The sequence below is a fragment of the Mercenaria mercenaria genome, chromosome 16, assembly GCF_021730395.1.
Source record: "Mercenaria mercenaria strain notata chromosome 16, MADL_Memer_1, whole genome shotgun sequence".
NCBI lineage: Eukaryota > Metazoa > Mollusca > Bivalvia > Venerida > Veneridae > Mercenaria > Mercenaria mercenaria.
Window position 1 is genome coordinate 48530325 of NC_069376.1, and position 23222 is coordinate 48553546.

The following is a 23222-nucleotide window of genomic DNA, read 5'->3' on the forward strand; positions in this document are numbered from 1 at the left end:
GGCGAACTTTCAAGTACATATATCCGGTAACGATTCAAAAACCGGCGTATTTTCGAGTGCCATTTTTTTATACCGGTATTTGATTTTTAGTAAAAACATCAATGTCGGTAAATACTTATACTTCTGACATAATTACCCATAGAAAAAGTTTTGTCTGGCCTAACAAACAAAACACACCTATGTTTCGATCGCCAAACCGTGAACGGGTATGAATAATTTACATAATACGTGACAAACACCGCATTGTGATATCAATTTAACAGTTTTATAGGCTTTCTTATATAGTGGTATAATTACATGTACAATGGTGTTTTACAAGTTGTAAATAATGGAAACGCCAAAACAAAATGGTAGAAGCTATACGACGGAATTTAAACTGAAAGTTGTGTCTCATTACACAACGTTGTCAGTTGGAAATATTAAAGATAAAGTAATAGACACAGCCCGACATTTTAACATAGAAGAAACCAATGTTAAACGTTGGCTGAAAGCTCAGGCGGACATTAAAATTTCGCCAAAAGGTTCTAAAAGTACCGTTTCGGGACGGAGAGCTTTATTTCCTGATATGGAATCTCAGTTTCATCACGAATTTCTTGAAATTAGACAAGGACTGCAAACAAAAGCTTGGTGGTTCAAATCCCATGGAAAGGAACTTTGATACAAAAAGGTGAACGGCTTATTTTTGAGTACGGCTTATTTATGAGCCCTTTTTGCCTGTAGTGAAATGGTGGCTTATTTTCGAGACCGGCTTATTATCGAAACCGGCTTATTTTCGGGATTTCAGGGTGTCTAAAACTTTTGTAAAAAAATGCCTTAATTTCAGGCCCATATCTAACATATATGTCTTATTATTGTAAAAACTGGTTAAATTTCAGCTTCATGTGTCACATGTATGTCTAAAATTATTGTAAAAAGTGGATAAATTCCAATTTCAAAATGACGAATTCCAAAATGTTGTTATTCTCATTTTACTACCCCAGTGGCCAGTACAATAAGGAAATCTTGAAACAGATGAACAGAAAGAGAATTTTGATAGCTACTATATTTTTTTGGTTCAAATCTCATAGCAGTTTTGTGTTTTATCCTTCAACACTAATGAAAATTTGAGCCTGACAATTTACAAGATCTTTTTAAAAAATTTCATGTGAGAATGTGCTACGGTATTCAAACGAACAGTTGCAGTCAATTACCAGGTACCTGCATTTTGATTTTTAAACACAATCTTCTGGACTTCCAAGAAGTTCATTAGTTATTGCAATTTAGCCATGTTTGCTGTCAATGTTTTTTTTTCTTTCTCCAAGAAGGTGCACAAAAAAAATCAAATACATAATCTCTGTTTCTACAAACAATATTTCTTCACAAAAAAGCAAAGAGAAATGTCAGTAAGCTTGGAATGCAAGGCCTGTATTCTCTAAACATCTAAGCTACTGGTTATAAAGACTATAAAATGAGAATTCCTAAATATGGCATTATGTTCCCTATTTCTATGTTAACAAGAGCCATGTTACACATGGCTAATCCCCCCGCCGGGCATATTATAATTGAAGGCTAAAGTTCCTGGCAAGTTAGTGTCTGAAAGTATTAATTTTGGGGAAAGCTTTGAAGAACCGTTTAGTTGTGGTCCGCATCAGGGTTTTAAAGTTAATCTTAAAAAAAAAAAAAAAAATGCAATTCCACACAAAATCTTTATCAGGTAGAAATTGGTCAAAATACACCTCAAAATTGGATATAGCATGCATGTTGTACTACAGAAAAGTGGTCTCGATTTTTCCCTACGACTAGTAATGAAAAATTTACAATAAAAGCTATTTACAACAACAACAGTAACAACAAAGGGAAGTAATTCTAAAGAAGGGAACTGCACACGACACTTTGTCTCATGATGGTGTATAATTAATTGTGCCAAGTTACATCAAAATCCCTCCATGCATGAAGAGGAAATGCTTCGGACAAAGTCATTCTTGTATCTGACATTTGGCCTCTAAGTGTGACCTTGACCTTAGACCTAGTGACCTGGATCTTGCGCATGACACTCTGTCGCGTGGTGGTGAACATTTGTGCCAAGTTATATCAAAATCCCTCTATGCATGAAGAAGAAATGCTCCGGACAAGGTTTTCATTCTTGTATCCTTTGACCTCTAAGTGTGACCTTGACCTTAGACCTAGGGACCTGGTTCTTGCGCAAGACACTCCGCCTCATGGTGGTAAACATTTGTGCCAAGATATATCAAAATCCCTCCATGCATGAAGAAGATATGCTCCGGACAAATTGTTTTAAGAAAATATGATAAAGGGGAATAACTCAAAAAATAGGCAAGGTAGAATTATTGTTCTTGCACACTGCACTTCCTCCCAATGTGTTCTATCAGTGTATGAAGTTTGAAGAAAATCCCTCCAGTACTTTTAGGGTTATGCTCCGGACAAAATGTTTTAAGAAAATATGATAAAGGGGAATAACTCAAAAAATAGGCAAGGCAGAGTTATTGTTCTTGCACACTGCACTTCCTCCCAATGTGTTCTATCAGTGTATGAAGTTTGAAGAAAATCCCTCCAGTACTTTTGGAGTTATGCTCCGGACAAAATGTTTTAAGAAAATATGATAAAGGGGAATAACTCAAAAAATAGGCAAGGTAGAGTTATTGTTCTTGCACACTGCGCTTCCTCCCAATGTGTTCTATCAGTGTATGAAGTTTGAAGAAAATCCCTCCAGTACTTTTGGAGTTATGCTCCGGACAAATTTTTTTAAGAAAATATGATAAAGGGGAATAACTCAAAAAATAGGCAAGGCAGAGTTATTGTTCTTGCACACTGCACTTCCTCCCAATGTGTTCTATCAATGTATGAAGTTTGAAGAAAATCCCTCCAGTACTTTTGGAGTTATGCTCCGGACAAGGATCGTTGCGGACGGACGGACCCACGGACGGAGAGCATTTCTAATATCCCCTTCGCCTTTGGCGGGGGGATAAAAATGGTCTGGAACTTGGCATTAGTGTTTCAGCAAATAATGCAGGGTCTATTTTTCTGGTAAAGTATTCAAAACCAAACAATCTGCATTATAAAATTAATGTCAAAATTTTTAACTTAGAATGTTTAGGAATATTGGCCTTATGAACAATGAAAGCAATTTACCTGTATCAAATGATTTGCCTGTTGCAAAAAAAGTAAATGATTGAAGTAGATTTTTGTGATGGCTGATTTCTGCCATTTTGATCTGACATGTCAACAGAGCGCCAGAATGACAAACTAGGGTGCCAATAATTTGTTTGTTTGTTTTGGGTTTAATGCCATTTTAAAACAGTATTTCAGTTATGTTACGGCGGGCAGTTAACCTAACCAGTGTTCCTGGATTCTGCACCAGTACAAACCTGTTCTCCACAAGTAACTGCCAACTTCCCAACATGAATCAGAGGTGGAGGACAAATGATATCAGACACAATGTCATTTATCATATCGTCACGGAGAAGATACGTCCTGCCCAGGGCTCGAACTCACAACCCCGAGATCTGTAGATCTGTGCTCTCCCTATTGAGCTAAGTGGGCGGGCTACCAATAATTTGTGGAACTGGAATGTTGGCACTCTTCAAGCACACCAACACGCCAGAATGAAATGGCAGAAATTAGCCACCATAGAGTTATCCATGTCCGTCACCTCATTAAATGGCAAGTGTTTTCCCTGGTTATATCTTTTGTAAGTTTAAAGCATGTATGAACTCAATGCTGTTTTCACTGAAAATATGGGAAGAAAAGTGACATTTTCCAGGCATTATTATAGCCACCAGAAAGATGTAATTACCTTTCTTGAAACTAATTGAGCCAAATTCCTTTTGCAGCAACTGTTACAATATAGCAATTATAGTATTGTATTACATGTACAACACAATATGCAATAAATCTTAACTTTACTTGTGGCCTCTGTGACCAAGTGGTTAAGATAACTGGCTTGGAATCATTTCTTCTTGCCATTTTACGCTCAAGCCTCAGCAAGAATTGACTCAACAATGTCAAGAAAACTATCTGGCTGACTTAAAAGTCCCTTAACCCTAAACTAAAATAATGTCTCAAAAGTACACAAATCCTTGTATCTTTTAAGTACACTCAAACTTGTATGTCCACATATCCAGGGACTGTCTCATGGGTGACTTGGCAGATAACTTGCCCTGGAATATTTTACGTAAGCTATAGGGGATGGCATGAAACAATAAAACTTCATCAACTCACCAATTTTCTTGTATTTTTCACAAACTGTATTCTTTAATGCATCTCTCAATGTCCACAATGCACCATTGCATGATTTCTTGATACTATCATTTTCAGAGTGCTTTAAATCTACTAGTAAATCTACAACACCAAGTTCTGCTTTTCCCGAAATCAGTGACTGGTTATCTTCATCAAAACACAATGCCCAAAGTGCTGCAACACTCTCTGTAAAAAAAGAATTTGTATCATAAAATCCAAACATATTTATATAATTTAGAACCGGTTTCTTACAGTCACATTTCACACAACAACACTTACTTTAGATAGTTTTTGGCATTATCTACTACTATCTTCAGTGAACTGCTGACTGACTGATCACAAGGTACTTTCCATCAATGTGAAACTGCATGAAGTAAAGATTACGGTTTTGAGTTGTGGCAGTAAGAAACATGATTCCAGATGGATTTATCTCCATCTTGATGGACAGATTCAAGAATTAAAACAAGTAAGTGTTTATTAAAGAGTTCAAAAATGTCCATACTTTCAATTTTACTCAGTGTAAATGTGTATGTAATCAAAAAATGTTATTACATACTCATTCAAAAACTCTGTTAAGTTTCAATGGAACATGAAATGTCAATATTTATCCACACTGATGTTCAAATTTCATATCAGGTATGTGACGTCAACTGTGACGTCAGTTTCATGTGTGCCATCATGTTAAAAGTTCTTTAATGAAGATACTTTCAATTTCACTCAAGCTTAGAAACAAATTTGAATCATTTATAAAATGATTTTAAGTGTAGATGCGTATGTAATAAAAAGATTATTAGATCTGCATTGAAAAATATGAACTCTTTCTTTTGCGAAATAATATTGAGCGCCTAAAGATGCGCAATTTTACCGCTGCAGAACTCATGCATATTTCTCTATACAAATCTTATAAACAATAATTACTGACTTAACATCAAGTCATACAAAGAGACAAATTAATCAGTAAATTAATCTGTCTGGGGCAACAATCTCTTAGAACAGACACATTTTAGTATTCACTTACATTTCAGAGTCAGATTGTGTCAAAGATTATAAAACTGAGGTCTGCAGACTAGTCTAAGAATACTGCCTTGTCATTGGTCAATTTCAAACTTGTGCTCAGATACAACCAATCAGCTTTCCAGTTTTGAGACTGGTCTAACTAGAGCTATCACTAAAAGTGATGAATGTACCCCCCCCCCCCCCCCCCCCCCCACATGCACTGACACAGTACATTGCAATTTGACGCACATAAGATTGCATAATTATGTGGACTGTATGTATATAGACTGTATGTATACAGTATAGTAACAAAAAACAAAGTCCCATAACTATGCAGAATATTTATCTAAAAGAACGTAACATGCACCATGCACAACTAGGGTTGGTACTGATCACTTGTGTGAAGTTTCATTAAATTGTGTGCAAGGGTTCGGAAGATTAGGCGTGCACAAGATTGCATATGCAGACTATATGTACGTAGTATGTTAACAAGAAACAAAGTCCCGTAAACTCTGCAATTTTTGTCGTTGAAACAACGTAACATGCCCCATGCACAACTACTGTTTTTACTGATCACTTGTGTGAAGTTTCATTAAATTGTATCAAGGTGATGAGGAGAGATGGTGCGCACAAGATTGTGTCTATGTATATAGTATAGTAACAAAAAACAAAGTCCCGTAACTCTGCAAATTTTTTTTCTGAAAGAACCTAACATGCCCCATGCTCAACTACTGTTGTTACTGATCACTTGTGTGAAGTTTCATTAAATTGTGTCAAGGGGATGAGGAGAGATGGTGCGCACAAGATTGTGTCTATGTATATAGTATAGTAACAAAAAACAAAGTCCCGTAACTCTGCCAATTTTTTTTCTGAAAGAACCTAACATGCCCCATGCACAACTACTGTTGTTACTGATCACTTGTGTGAAGTTTCATTAAATTGTGTCAAGGAGATGAGGAGAGATGGTGCGCACAAGATTGTGTCTACGGACAGCCAGACAGACGGACGGACGGACAGACAAACAACCTGAAACCAGTGTTTTATTGTCGGGAGGTACAAAAATTCAGTTTTATATACCTTGGGCCCAGTACTGTAAAACATTTAGAGTGGACGCAGTAGTCAAGTGGAAACAATGTCTAACTACGAAACTAGCAGTTGTGAGTTAGAGCCCCAACTTCTCCAACAGTCAGGCGTGTAACCGTTTCAAGTTATTGCAGTTTATAACCCATTTGATTTATTGCTAAAACTTTAATAACTTGTTTCAGTTATCATAAAATATTACAAAGCCCTCCTTTGCCAATTCTTCATTATGAATGAGACTAATGCAATTATTTCCTGAATCCTTGACCTTTTATCTTTCCAGCTATGCAGTAAATCTTTTAGGCAAGGCTGATAAAGTTTTACACAAAAGTTTTAAAGCTATAAAACTCTTAATATCCCATTATGCTTATCAGGTCATGCTCAGACTAAAAGAGAATTTGATTAACCACAGTTTGCTACTAATTTCACTTTAAGGGTCACTTTGTGAGAACAGAAAAAAGATTTTTTTTAATAACTTACCCTTGGAAGTTAACTATATTTTATAACTAATACAGGTTATAAAATGCTTGAAAAAGTAACTGAAATAGGTTAAATAACTTAAAACAGTTACGCCCCTGACTGTGCAACTAAACATTACAAACACTGGGATGAGTCCTGTGTATCTGGCATGCTAAAGAACCAGGGAAGCTTCTGTAATTTGGAGCATCTTCTCTATCTTGCAGTCTCCTCCAACTACCATTAGTAACAGTCTTCTAGAGGAGTCGCCCGTGTGTGTTACCAGTGGCGACTATAAATAAGCTTACATACAAACAAACATGTAAAACATTTACCATACTGCTCAGCCTGATCCCCAGTTCTTCCCAACTCAACAAGTAGTTCCAGGGCTCCAAGATCTACTAGTGTCTTCATGTTTGCATCATTTCTTGCCAACATTCTAACAGCTGTCATATAATACAATAACATATATGTGTGGATTTTTTCAAACTACACCTCTAAAGTTATTAAGAATTAAACAAATTTTAAAGTACACAGATTGTTGAAAATCAAGTACAAGAGGGCCATGATGGCCCTATATCGCTCACCTGTTATCACTGCACTTGAGAACAAGAAGGTCCTCAGTAAAATATCAAAGTCCAAAGGACAGGAACAACAAAGGGAAATATTTAACCAAAAAGAAAAAAAAATTCTTACAAGGTATAGATATGTCAAAATACACCTAAAAATTGGAGGTACCATCCATGTTGTACCACAGAAAAGTAGTCTCGGTTTTTCCCTACGGCCAATAATAAAAATGTTACTAAAAATAAGCTATTTATAGTAACGTAAAAGGGAAGTAATTAAAAAAATAAATATTGTAAGTGAACAAAAGAAGGATCTGCCAAATAAATCTGTTGACATAAATGAAATTTCAGATCAGTATCTTCATTAGTTATGGAGATATACCCATTTTAATTTGAAATAAAGGGAGGTAATTTGACATAAAACCAGTCCATAGTTATCTACCCTGATTGTCTCTGTCCAACTAATAACAATAATGAAATTTCAAATAAGTCCTATAAGTACTTACTGATATAAATCCATTTTGATTACAATCAGGGGAGGTAATCAGATATAAAATAACTCTGGAACCTACGATTGGATCTGATTTGTCATGAAATCCAAGATTTATTGTTGTTGAAGATATTTTGGAAGTTTGTATCAAATAAAACCATAAATGAAGTCTCTATATGGCTGCAAAAGCCAAAATAGCCAATTTTGGACCTTTAAGGGGACATAACTCTGGAACCCATGATGGAATCTGGCCAGTTGAAGAAAGGAAGCAAGATCTCGTGGTGATACAAGTTGTGTGCAAGTTTGGTTAAAATCAAATCATAAATGAAGCTGCTATTGTGCAGACAAGGTCAAAATAGCTAATTTTGGCCCTTTCAGGGGCCATAACTCTGGAACCCACTGTTGGATCTGGCCGGATCAAGAAAGGAACCGAGATCTTTTGGTGACACAAGTTTTGTGCATGTTTGATTAAATTCAAATCATAAATGAAGCTGCTATTGTGCAGACAAGGTCAAAATAGCTAATTTTGGCCCTTTCAGGGGCCATCACTCTGGAACCCATAATGGAATCTCGCCAGTTCAAGAAAGGAACCAAGATTTTATGGTGATACAAGTTGTGTGCAAGTTTGGTTAAATTCAAATCATAAATGAAGCTGCTATTGTGCAGAAAAGGTCAAAATAGCTAATTCTGGCCCTTTAAGGGGCCATAACTCTGGAACCCATAATGGAATCTGGCCAGTTCAAGAAAGGAACCAAGATCTCGTGGTGGTACAAGTTGTGTGCCAGTTTGGTAAAAATCAAATCATAAATAAAGCTGCTATTGTGCAGACAAGGTCAAAATAGCTAATTTTGGCCCTTTCAGGGGCCATAACTCTGGAACCCATAATGGGATCTGGCCAGTTCAAGAAAGGAACCGTGACCTTATGGTGATACAAGTTGTGTGCAAGTTTGGTTAAAATAAAATCATAAATGAAACCACTATCATGCAGACAAGGAATTGTTGACGCACGCACGGACGGACGGACTGACGACGGACGACGGACGATCACAAAAGCTCACCTTGTCACTATGTGACAGGTGAGCTAATAAAACATGAACTCATGTTGTGTAAAGAAATTATGTCATTTCACAAAGTTGACAATGGTAGAATGAACAATCCATAACAAGACCTATGTGGTCAAAAATAATAATTTTGTAGAATTGTACACATAAATCAACTTTGCATTTAACAGTGGGTTTTTGCCTATTAAAACCTTTAACAATATTATATATACTTTTTCTCTTGATCTTTTTTCAACAAGGTTATTCTTGAAAATATGTGAGCAATCTTGATTATTATATTATCACAGTGGTAATGTATGTGTATGTGTATGTGTGCAATCTTGATTATTATATTATCACAGTGGTAATGTATGTGTATGTGTATGTGTGCAATCTTGATTATTATATTATCACAGTGTCTGTAGTGCCTAAATATGTGTGCAAAGAAAAATACTTCTAAATTACTTTTCTAAACAAAATGAACAAATTTAAACTTAAAATATGTCAAGAAAGCACGGTAATTTTAAATACTGTCACTAGTCAGATAAGAATCTGTTCTATGTTACGCTCCGACGTGGGTCATCCTGTGTGCACTTGTTTTCAGAGAAGTGTTGTGGTCCTATTATGTTTAGAGTGTTTTTCTGGTTAAGATAAACACAAGTGTCTTGTGGTTATGATACATATATATTTGTATCTTCATTATTTCTCACCTGTTATCAAACAGCTGGCATACAAAACAATAGCACATACTAAATGAAATTAAATTTTAAATTAAACCTTAGCGCAAGAAGTGAATACGTCCTTCATTAAGTCAATGCAGTTATCCACTTCTTGCGTTGAAGTGACAATTTGTATCCATTGTATAGTACTTGATACTTACTGTATCCACATTCCTTAGCAGACCATCCCTTACACCTTCGCATCTTGTCTTTCAAACCTTTCCGAAGACAATCTAACAGTATCATCACAGTATTCTTATGACCATTTATAATTTCACACTCTTCCTCATTGATAATACCTGAAATGTAATGAACATGTATAAAAGTATCCTTGATAAATAAACCTTCAGTCTTTTAACCCTTATCATGCTGGACATGACTGGTCTTGGCTTTGGGACGAGTGTAAATCATGATCAGCCTTCACATCAATGCAGTCTGATCATAATCTGCACTGTTCGCCATTCAATCTGTACCTTTTTGCTAAACACCCCTTTTGACAATTAATGGTATTGTCCAAATTGGAAAATGGACAAGTCCATTATAGAAATTTAGTAGGGAAAGGGTTAAGTCACACCAACACAATCCTGGTCATATGATCACTCCCGAACTTGAAATGGTGCAGGAAGATCAAAGTTGCCCATCAGGGCATTGTTTCAGGCACCGACTGGACCCAGAGTAGAACCATCAATCTTCCGCAAGTCAGCTGGATGGCTTCCTCAAATGACGACCAAAGCAGGGTTTGTGCCATTTATGATATTAAGCATTCTTTTAAATGGTCTGATCTTAAATGTAACTAATATATGACAAAATTTTGTGTTTAACCCTTTTTCAAATTGGTAACACATGAAATCATGTTACAAGCATGACAATATCCTTGTACTTATTACAGAAATCTTTCAGTCACTCACCTGCTAGACTTGCCAGTGCGTTCAAAGCAAACATATCATTTGACGAACTGAGGAAAGGCTGTAATGGACTGATCATGTCCAAACTGCGTAATCGGGCAATATTTGACTCTCTCATTGACATGTTGTGAATCAGACTAAGCGAATGCTTCATTAATCTTTCTTCATTTTGCTGAAAAATTCAGTAAAACATTTTATGCAGCAAAATTAAGATATGACGAAAATTTCCTTACTAACTCACAGCTGAAAAATCTACAGTAAATCTCTTTCTTTTTACTGCGTCAGTCACACAATAAAATTGAAAGTGTTCGAGCAGATTCAGTGAATTTATATCCCTCACCAAATAGGTTATATTGTGAATAAGGAGACAATATTTTGAAAGATATAATAATTAAAGAGAAATAACTAAGAAGTTAGTGAAGAGGTCCGGACACAGGCTGACAAAAGCTGTGTTTGCACCACTGCCCAATGGTGATCTATATTAGTTTGTATTAAATTTTGTGAAGAAACATCCATGGGTTACTTTGTTTTGTGGGAATTTATTAATTTTAAAACAATTAAAGGGCAATAACTCTGCAGTTACTGAAAAGATTCTGACGAAAGATACCCAAGCATTACTGCCCTATAGTGATCTATATTTGTATTAAATTCCATGAAGATCCATCAATAGGTTACTTCTATACAGATTTTTTTTACCAAATCAAGAGGAAAAGTCTCTTTTTACTGGGTCAAGGGGAGTAATACAGAATGTGAGCAAAGGTTAGGTGCTCATTAATAATTCTGTGAGATTTAGTGATTCTAGCTAAAATACTTTTTGAATTATAAGAATTTAGAATTTGCATGGACTAATGAACAAGGTGGGGGATAAACAAGAGCTGTCAGTGGACAGTGCGCTTGACTATTCTCTGTGCTTGATAGTATAATATAAGCAATGAGTAAAACTTTAACATTACAATAAGCATATTCTAAGTCGAAAAGGGGCCATAATTCAGTCAAAATGCTTAATAGAGTTGCCTCCTCCTTTTTACAGACTGGGGTCATGATGGTAAAAAAAGTACGCAAAATATGAAAGCAATATCTCAATGGACTTAGAAAATATTTGGGGTGGTACGCAAACTTTAACCTTTATTCTAAGTCGAAAAGGGGCCATAATTCAGTCAAAATACTTGATAGAGTTGTCTCCTCCTTTTTACAGACTGGGGTCATGATGGTAAACAAGTATGCAAAATATGAAAGCAATATCTCAATGGACTTTGAAAATATTTGGGGTGGTAAGCAAACTTTAACATTTATTCTAAGTCGAAAAGGGGCCATAATTCAGTCAAAATGCTCAATAGAGTCGCCTCCTCCTTTTTACAGACTGGGTTCATGATGGTAAACAAGTATGCAAAATATGAAAGCAATATCTCAATGGACTTTGAAAATATTTGGGGTGGTACGCAAACTTTAACATTTATTCTAAAGCGAAAAAAGCGGCCATAATTCAGTCAAAATGCTTGATAGAGTTGCCTCCTCCTTTTTACAGAATGGGGTCATGATGGTAAACAAGTATGCAAAATATGAAAGCAATATCTCAATGGACTTTGAAAATATTTGGAGTAGTACGCAAACTTTAACATTTGTGTGACGCTCACGCTCACGCTGATGCAGACGCCGGGGCGAGTAGGATAGCTCCCCTATTCTTCGAATAGTCGAGCTAAAAAAGCAGTAGGATTTAAGAAAATATGTATATTGCAAAACAACAGGTAGTACTTAACAAATGTGGATTTTAATCAACATGCTTTTTCCTGCCTGCCAGGTCAGTTTAGAAAAATGGTAAGGCAGCTAAATCTATTTCCAATTTGGTATTGCTTAAAATTTTAAGTGGCCATTCAGCACTTGTGTACGAGTTAAATGACTTGAATTAGTGACTCAAGTAAAAAGAATAAATGATACAGTCCCCAAGAAATCGTCCACTAGTATTTCATAGCTTAGTTAAAACATCTAAGAAGACGTCTGACACATTTATTTTAACATGCACATACATTAGTTTCACCAGTCAGCAAGCCTTTATCCAACCTAAAAACTATTTCCTGCTTTGCTTTTTAAAATCTTCCCAATGTTTTTTTTACCAAAACACATATGATAGGCAGTCTGATACAACAGGTAAAGCCTAAAACTGTGATCACCAAGCACTGATGCAATAACCTCCAAATCAGAGGAGCAAAATTGTTTTTCAGAAAAAAAGGCTGTCACAATGTGTAAGGCTCCTGAATCCTTCTATAGTCTACTTCAAATTACAGACACTGACATATGAGATTTCCGCCAAAGATACTGGGTAGTCTTTCTGTCATTGTTTGTAATTAGTTTCCTAACGTAATTATCGAATTTCTGAGAGAAATTTATGATATCTTCTAGTACCTGTAATTTGGGATTTTTCTAGACCTCCAAAAAAGGCAGGGAGCTGCTAAAAAGGGGCAGGGTGCATTTTGCGCACCTTTATCTACAATAATCATAAGGTAGATGTCCATGGTTGTAGGTTATGCAATACAGTCTTTATGCAGAACTTAACAGTTTATGGTATTTTAAATCAAGAAGACTTGCAAGACAAAATAAATGCAAACATAAAACAAACTGCATGTATTTATTAATGATAAGCATGTTAAATAGACAACCATTATACATTCATTATAATACTAAACAGTAATGAGAAATTTCCACCCCAGAAAACAAAAACGAGAGTGATCTCTGGTTCTGCAATAATATTGAAGTAAACTTACTTTTAGTGGCGGTTCAACTTTTCCTAAATGCCTCTGCTGTGTGTCTTCTAGGATCTGTTTTATTAACTCTACAAACCCAGGTTCATTTGCCATGGCAATAGCATACTCATCCGATCCATCACTAAAATTCAGCAGAGTTACCATGCTATTTGAAAGAGGAATATACTTCTTATCATTCTGTTTTCCATCTTCTAGCTGCCATCCATTCTTGTATGTGTTCATAATGATTTCACAACTCAAATCAAAAAACTTAGTTTCAATCATAATTTTTGCAATCTCTTCTCTGAATTTGATTATTTCTTCTAACACTGTTCTTTTTAGGGCAAAATAACTCTGAAGAAATCGTAACGTAGCATTTCTAATCTTTGCAACATATTCTCCACCTTCTGCTTGTCGAGTTTCAAGTGTGACTACTTCATTTGCTGTACTTCTCAGATAATCAAATGTTTTCTGTTTGAATTCTGCAATCTCTTCTTCAGTCATTAGTTCCAATTCAGCAACCTTTTCTTTACTTTGAGTCTTTGCATTTCCTCGATTTTTCTCTGTTCCCGCATCTTTATCATCATCATCTATTTTCTTTTCGTTTTCAATTCCTCTAGAGTCCTGTTCGGTTTTTGATTTTTCACTTTCATTGTCCAGTGACATTATAGCACCTGGTGCTTGAGGAGGACGAGAATCAGTGTTATTCAATGGTGGAGGCTGAGGCGGATGTGAGTTTATTTCTGTATTGTCTTCCATTTTCTCAGGTTTACTGTGCTTTTCGAATGCTGATTCAGTAACTTTGGACTTGCTGGTACATGACACTGCTGATCCCATAGAAATCTACTACAGTACTCTCAAAGTGAACTATCTACAACAACACGAAACCCTGCGGCTGAATAATCTAAAACAACAAGAAAACAAGAAATTGAACAACAATAGAATCTCTGTTTAATGACATATCTGAAGTGGCTTTAAATTTACCCTTTACTCAAATGGAGTGGTCTATTATTCAATTTGGGCAGTACCATTTATTATTTGAAGGGGTGTTCACTGAAAATTTACTGAATGAATAACGAACAGTGTTGTGCAGGCTGATCTTGGTCTACACTGGTTGCAAAGGCAGAATCACATGACGGTAGTCCAAATAATAGGATGTTTCGGGACAGCGCGATAGCTTTTGAGTAAGTTTTGACTGTCACGTACAAAGACTCCAAACTTATTCTGCATATTTCTGTTAGGAAATCCCCAATGAAATCTGTTGGGAACATTTTCTGGTATATGTACAAATATTTGTAATGATTACATCTCTGATAATGATTTTTTGTCGACATTAAAGCATAAACTTACCTTGCTGACATTTTATGAATGCATATTTTGTGTTTTGTTTTTGCAATTTAGTGTTATCAGCAGTCTGCTGTATACTGAAACTGGTGTCTTTTGTTTTAATTGTTTTGGGTTTAATACCGTTTTTCAACAGTATTTCAATCATGTAACGACAGGCAGTTAACCTAACCAGTGTTCTTGGATTCTGTACCAGTACAAACCTGTTCTCCGCAAGTAACTGCAAACTTCCCCACATGAATTATCAGAGGTGGAGGACGATTGATTTCAGACACAATGTATTTTATCAAATCATCAAGGAGAACATACGTGCTCCATAGACCAACGCTCTCCCTACTGAGCTAAGCGGGTAGAAATCGGTGTCAGGGTAGATATCTCCTCGCACCTGTCACATCAGGGTAGATATCTAATTGCACCTGCCACATCAGGGTAGATATCTCCTTGCACCTGTCACATCAGGGTAGATATCTAATTGCACCTGCCACATCAGGGTAGATATCTAATTGCACCTGTCACATCAGGGTAGATATCTCCTTGCACCTGTCACATCAGGGTAGATATCTAATTGCACCTGCCACATCAGGGTAGATATCTAATTGCACCTGCCACATCAGGGTAGATATCTAATTGCACCTGCCACATCAGGGTAGATATCTAATTGCACCTGCCACATCAGGGTAGATATCTAATTGCACCTGCCACATCAGGGTAGATATCTAATTGCACCTGCCACATCAGGGTAGATATCTAATTGCACCTGCCACATCAGGGTAGATATCTAATTGCACCTGCCACATCAGGGTAGATATCTAATTGCACCTGCCACATCAGGGTAGATATCTAATTGCACCTGCCACATCAGGGTAGATATCTAATTGCACCTGCCACATCAGGGTAGATATCTAATTGCACCTGCCACATCAGGGTAGATATCTAATTGCACCTGCCACATCATATTTTCGAAGATTTATTAAAGTCTCTTATTTCAAATTATGAGTTATATTCAACCCATCTGAAGTTTCTACATGAATATTAATGTCTAATTTATGACAGCAAGTAAGTCTGACCAGTATATTATGACTTTTTTGGATTTTTTAATGTCTTTGTTTTCCTAACAGTAAAATGCAGATATGAGTAAGGCTTAGAGGGATGACAACTATAAAATATCAGATCATAAAATAAGTCATCCTGATAACCCAAATGAGTAAAGCTAACACAGTGGCAGCAGGCTAAAATTTAATGTCAATTGCACCTTTTACTGGATATACGTCTAGACTGTGGTGTAGTCATTTTATGCTGACACCAGACAGACATATTATCTCAACATTTAGTAATTATATAAATTACAGTGCTAGCCCTGGCCATTATAAATTAATAGCCACTTTTTTTTCAGGGAAAAAATTAATAGACAAACTTGGCGTGCGCGTTATTCACGTGCGCTTTCGCATTTCAATAAAAAACATAATTTAAAATTATAATTGTTTTATACTTTCACCTTCTTTCATATAATGGTTTTGCTATAATATATAAGAGTCGGAGTAATAAGTATGCAGGTCTGGGATCATATCGTCAACGTACCGGTTTTCAAACCCTAAACTTCTACTCTGTTTATTTTACCTTCAGGTCATGAATGATATAATCACTGAAACTTGCAGACCTGTACTTGGTATATATAAGGTGCCTGTTACAGCTGTCAAAATTAAAAATTAATTAAATTCAAGGGGATGTGTAACAAGAGCATCGCCTTGCGGGTGCAGACGCTCATCTGATTTTTTTGTCTCTGTATATTGTCCTACCATGATTTTCTAAGTCCAAAAAGGGCCATATTTTTTGCAAAAAGCAATGAAGAGTTATGGTACTTGTTGTGTAGAATTAGCTTTTAATGGCGAATAACTGCTTCAAGTTTTAAAGCAAAAGCTTTGACCGTTAAAGAGAAAAGCCGACCTTAACATAAAACTTAACCAAGAAATCTGATATTTTCTAAGTTCAAAAGGGGCCATAATTCTTACAAAAAGCAAGATGGAGTTATGTTTCTTGCTGTACAGAGTCTGCTTTAGATGGTGAACAAGTGGTGCAAGTTTTAAAGCAATAGCTTTGATAGTTTAGAAGAAAAGCTGACCTAAACATAAAACTTAACCAAGAAATCTGATATTTTCTAAGTCCAAATGGGGCCATAATTCTTGCAAAAAGCAGGATGGAGTTACGTTTCTTGCTGTACAGAGTCAACTATTGATGGTGAACAAGTGTTGCAAGTTTTAAAGCAATAGCTTTGATAGTTTAGGAGAAAAGTTGACCTAAACATAAAACTTAACCAGGCAACGTTGACGCTGATCAAGTGATGACAATAACTCATCATTTTTTTTCAAAAAATCCGATGAGCTAAAAATGGTGTTTTTCACTATTACTTTTCGCATGCTTTAGATATATCCATAGCATACTGTTTCTCGTCGATTCGAGCTTTCTCATCCATGCTCATGTAGCATGTTCTTCCATCAGAAACTTTTGTCATTTACATTTTAAAATGCCTCGGAAAATATTAGTCGATCATGAAACCACTGAAAAATTGAGTAAATACTTGTTTTAATATTTTGCATCAAAAATTGCTTATTTCAAAAGGAAATTACACAGTGGGTAATATTGTGAGCCAAATTTCACATTAAAAACATCCGGAGCATATTTCGACTGTTGTAACAATTGAACAAGAAGTCAATCTTGATAGAAATTTGCTTTATGGAAATAACTATGCAAGCATTAACACTTATTGACCTACCAAACAAAGGGCTCAAATCGATGAGAAAGTTTTAAAATGATGTGGAGTTTGACCTCCTTCAGTCTCGTGCAAAACAGTACAGTGCTTTAGGGTATATAGCGGACAGCTAACTAATTATCCCTGTATTCTAATTCAAAGAAATGAAATTTAGTACCGTTTTTTTTTCTGTATAACAGACAGAAAACTGCTATATTTTTCAAAACTTTCAGCTTTTAATAGAAACTTGTGTGTTTTTTCTCTCCATGCCATTGTTTACATACGTGCTGATTTAGGGTGTACAGGATAGCTTTGGTCATTTTTTTCCATTACTAATTTAAAATCCACATCTAAACAAACTTCACAAGATTTTTTTACTATAAATCAGGATACTAATGTATTCCCTTTTCAAAAACATTAAACTTTTTAAATTTCTATCAAATACTTTTCATTCACTGACTTCTTTACATACACACTGATTTAGTCAGCAGAGGATAACTTCAATTTTCATTTGATGTCATATGAAAAATCAAAGCCTTGAGATGTCTGATGGTTGAGGGTTTTGCTAGAGTTATTTTCATTTTAAATGCCAATCTATAAATATACATGTATAAGAAACAAATACTAATGTGCCTCATATCTAAGATAAACTCTGCCTGACCTTACATGAACAGCTGGAAGTCAGTGATGTAACCATGGGCTAGAATACTTAATCATTGACAGATCTTATATAATCTAAATGACCAGTGTGAATGGATAGATGATGAATAAGAACTGCTTGATCATTGATAATTCATCCGCATTGTTCATGAATGGGACTACTTTGTGTAGCACATGAACAAATTCCTTTGGATGTGATTTGGAATCAAATAAAGATGCTACATGATTGTCGGAAATACACTTAACTTTGGTAGCGGGATAAACCCGCAACCAATAACACAATAAGCAAAAATTTAAAGAAGTGGCTATTCTTACAGTCCTGTAGGAATAGCCTCGCAGGCTAATCTTACGGCTCTCCCGTAAGAATAGTGAAAAGCCAGCAGGTGTCGATTCCTACGGCTCTCCCATACGAATTAAGAAAAGCCCACGGCAGTTTTGTGTTACACATCGTACTGAATTCATTTGACTGATACAACTTGAATCACCCAACTTCTTTACTTTTCCGGTAAGGAAATCCAGAGAAAACAAAAAGGGAAGTGATTTCCCCTAGTATAACACATTTATTACTTCCATATGTAATAGGAGCGGGAAAATATCAGGGGCGTAGGGACGATTTTATCATTGGGGCGGTGGAGGGGGTGGGTTTGGGAGGGGGTGTCCCCCTCGTATGAACGGGGTCCGGGGTGGCCCCGGGAAAATTTTGCATACAGCTTGAGTAAATGGTGCAATCTAGCGACTTCTTGGACTGCCCAGTATCTGTTGAATACTCGTTTTTTTCGAGTTTTCACCCCAAATTACAGTTTATTATGTTTAAACACTGTAATGGCGGTACGATGTTAGATACGGACAATGTCTTGCCAGGGTAAAACCAGTAATGTCTAAGTAGGGGATCGAGCACAAGACCCTGACTTAAAGAGGTAATCTAATCCTTATAGCATTTTAGTCATTAAATGGCATTATAAAGGTAAAACGGTTGAATGAACGGACTTCAGGGTTCTTTTTACCAAATGACTGATTTGGAAATGCAAAATTGCGAGAGTGATTAGCCTTTTATATTTTTACATAGAAACTGTAATACTTGTTAATTTAACTAGATCTGTAAAATCTATGAGGATTTTTCTACATTTTATGTGTTGAATTTAATCATTATGATTGGTGCCTTTGATTTTCGAACAATATGTTTAAGTGTCAAAAATATTTAATTTAATATATTTTATGTAAAGACATCTAAAGATCCCGATTTGCGTTTGTGTTTTTCTCAAGATACTTCCCTTTGTCGGCAGAATTTGAGACACAGCATTAATTGCAAGTTTGGTAGTAAGCAATTAAATACGATTAACTTTCATTAATTCATGTATTGCCTATAATCCGAGTCTGCGGGGCGTGAAAATACAGCGACCTTGGTCGTTGCGGATTATCTGTTTTGTACAATACCCTGTCAACAAGGTGATCTAGCAAGGTGTCAGCGATATGACAAAATTCTGTGTACATATCAGTCGCCGATGCACTTCATGATAAATGGAAGACCGCTGTATTTATTTTCAATTATATTTTCTAGCCTTTTCAAAAATATACGAGTTCGGCATTTCGCCGCTCTTCGAAATATTGGGGCGGCGGGTGCCGCCCCTGCCGCCCCAGCTCCTACGCCCTTGAATATGCAGCCCGATACAGGACTCGAACCTAAGTGTCATTTCCGAATTCGGTTGAAAATATATCAGTTGAATGACTTCAGTACAATGTATTGTAATACAAAACTGCCGTAGGAATAACTAGCTGTGGGCTTTCCACTATTCTTACAGGAGAGCCATAAGAATAGCCTACGGGACCGTAAGAATTATAAACCACTTCCATTTAAAATGTATGTCGGAAAGTCTGTCTGCAGACTGCATGCATGCCAGTAAAAGAATTATAATGTAGCAGTGTGTATATAATGTATATAATTAGTCTACGATAGCGATTGTCTGATTAGCTCAGTTGGTAGAGCATCTGACTTGCAAGCAGAAGGTCGCAGGTTTGAGTCCTGTATCGGGCTGCATATTTTTCCGCTCCTATTACATTGGGGCCGTGAGTGTGGGGGCTAGCCTTGGAATCCTAGAGCTAGGGTGAAGCAATGGCTGGGTTAGTCAGAAGAATCTAAGATAAGATAAGATAAGATAAGATTTATTTAAAGTCGGCAAGACATCGAACAAGTACTGAGTTTGCCTTTGAAAAAAAAAAGGGGAGAGGAATGTAGCAGTGTGTATATAATGTATATAATTAGTCTATGATAGCGATTGTCCGATTAGCTCAGTTGGTAGAGCATCTGACTTGCAAGCAGAAGGCCGCCGGTTTGAGTCCTGTATCGGGCTCCATATTTTTCCGCTCCTATTACAATATGAATATTTATACAATAATTCATGTCTAAATGTAAAATTTATCATCCTATCCTCTATACCCTAAAGCACTGTACATGTATCCCCTGTAAGAAATTGAAGAATAACTTCTGCAATTCCTCTCTGGACATTTACCACTTGAAAAATAATCTGTTCTTTTTTCTGTGAGGAGAAAATTGTTCTGATTATCTGGCATCCGAAATTATGCATCAAATTATGTGTCAGTGTTAATTATTCCAGAAAATCAACTTTAAAATATAGAAAATAAACATAGTTACTCAGTAAACATGTTAGTAAACAATAGACTGCACATCGTCTTTTCACCTCTTCGGTCTCCTTGTAGTACAGAAGTTACAAAATCTGAAAACCATTCTGGCTACTAAAGGGAAAGCACTAAGTTGGATTACAGTTGCTTCCCTTAGACCACAACGGGTGACGATAAGGTATAAGACCACTAAATTCAACAAAGGGCGCGTATTAAACTTGAAATATGAAATATGTGTGATGCATGTCAGATCATGACAGTGAACAAGTGTGTGAAGTTTAAATTCATTCCAAAATGCCAGCCTGCATATAAAATTGAAACAGAAATGGCTAAGTCCAAAAACGAAAAACAAAAAAAAACAAAAAAAAATCAAAAAAAACTGACGTTAAATTATTTTGTGAAAAAGCAAACTGGGACATGGAGAAACCGCGCGTCCTTTTATTTTTTTATTATGGCATTAATTAATGTTAGTAGTTATGACAACAAATAATCAAAAATATACCAAAAAGTGGTTTCAGCAAGAATTTAAAAAGTACAACAGATTTTTTTCATGAAACCTTGTGTATGGACAAAGAAGTATTTATTTTTATAGCTCTTTGGTATGGATAAAAAGCAATATGTAACATATACAGAATACTTTATATTTTACCCCATTTATTCGTTCAACCGTGAACTTTGTGAACTCTTTTAAAATTATTTCTCAATTCGACTTTGAAAATGTAAATTTTAACTGAAATTTCCGTTTTAAACTTAATTCTCAGTCAGTATACAAAGTTTGGAGAAATTCTGTCCGTAGGAAAATTTTTGCCTATATACATATAGGAAACTGACAGATGTGCCTTTAACATTAAAACCTTAATGTAAATTAAATTTTGTCATAAATTGTTAAGAAAAAATGCATACATACTTCCAAGTGTATAACGGATTTACAAAGTGTTCAAGCTTTCGTTTGTTAAAAACATTAACTAGAACGTGTGGTAACGTGCATTCAAGTTGTTTCTAGCGATGATTTTAATAATACGCACAAACGTGGAGTTGAAAGGAAAGAATGGTTTGTTACAATGAAAGTTGGGAGATATATTTGGTTCTACCTTTTAGATAGAAATAATGCCACATAAAAGTTGAATTTATAGCGGGTCTTAGGTTTCCGATTTAATAAAAAAACAACATTATTTTGCACTGTGAAAGTGATCAGGGTTTGGGAGTACCCGTCTTGTTTTTTAAACATCACACAAAAACGTAAAGTTTGAGTTGCAGAAAAAAAATCCACATTAACACGTTTTTTTCGAGAGCATATTTAACTTTCGGTCATCGAATGCGAGAGGCTATCGATGGTTGTCCCCATAGATATGTATTGAAAACAGGGCAAGCATGAAAGTGAGTTGTCTAGCATGAGTTTTCCACGTCTAAAAGTACGGGGAGTTTCTGGATCTCGCATGGTAAACTAAGTATTATCTTTGGTGAGATGTATATTCATGGCGAATACAGTGAGACGTGTGAATATGGGTGTGGGGAACGGGTGTGGGGAATGGGGGCGGGGTCCACTCCAGAGATTTCCTGCTGCACAAATACTGTGATTTTTTTTGCTTGATAAGGGGTTCTAAAGCACAGCTTTAGCTTACAGATCTTCGGCTTATGACATAAGTCTTTGTCTATAACTGAGAAGGGGTTCGGGGGTCCTCCAATGAGTTTTCTTTAAACATATTAGATGGAAATGCTGAATTGTGACTTTGTAAATATATCAACAAGGCAAGAGAATAGTACTTATTTAACTCAAAGCACATTTTCTGACGTGCTTTTATTTTTTAACATAGCAGTCACCGGCCAAGGCGTGTCTGCAGCTGAATTTTCAATAGCCCAACGACACAATCCATTCGTCCTTAACACCGTTCACTCAAGTCACATTTACATGACGTCTACGATACCACACTTGGCATTCTTCAGGTACGCACAAAAGACGCCATAAAATGACAAAAATTGGGATATAAGCACAATAAACACACTCTATAAACAAAGTCAAAAAGTTATATTTCGTGCAAAAATACGAGTTTCAGAACATGTATTTACCATTACATTTCACGTAAGGAATCGGCCAGATTTTACAAACAGAGCTACTGGTCAAAAAATATATACAACGCGCGAATAACGGTGCCATTATTTTCATGGAATCAAACGCAAGCTATTTACGATTTCAGCTGGTCACCAGAAACGTTTAGTAAATGTATTCAGAAACCATAATATTTACTGAACTTTCATCACCACCTTTTTGTTACAAAAAAACAAAAGGACCCGTAATTACGACACGGTGCCTTTCTGAACCAGGAACGTAAGATGTTTGGTTTTGCTCGTTTGATTAAGGTGAAGTGCCGTTTTCAACAGTATTTCAGCTATTTAACAGCGAGCAGTTAACCTAACAAGTTATCTTGGATTCTGTACCAGTACTTACTTACCTGTTCTCCGCAAGTAACTGCCAACTTCTCTACATGAATCAGACGTGGAGGACGAATGATTTAGGAACATATTGTTACAAGTTTTGCTAAATAAATGTTTTGTCAAAATACTATGGCAATCGTTATTTACGGCATTACATATCTACACAATGTAATATG

At 36.0% G+C, this 23222-nt stretch overlaps 1 protein-coding gene across 1 annotated transcript in view; it reads right to left on the bottom strand.

Moving 5' to 3' along the window:
- The window catches only part of LOC128549333 (uncharacterized), a 31804-nt gene extending 11164 nt beyond the window's left edge, over positions 1-20640 (bottom strand). The window contains exons 1-7 of the mRNA XM_053525929.1: positions 20484-20640; positions 13248-14130; positions 10492-10660; positions 9745-9882; positions 7104-7214; positions 4219-4422; positions 3130-3147 (exon numbers count right to left, since the gene is read on the bottom strand). Coding sequence (XP_053381904.1) covers positions 3130-3147; positions 4219-4422; positions 7104-7214; positions 9745-9882; positions 10492-10660; positions 13248-14063 — 1456 coding nt within the window. The 5' untranslated portion in view covers positions 14064-14130; positions 20484-20640. The remainder of the gene's footprint in view (positions 1-3129; positions 3148-4218; positions 4423-7103; positions 7215-9744; positions 9883-10491; positions 10661-13247; positions 14131-20483) is intronic.
- Positions 20641-23222: the final 2582 nt, after the last annotated feature.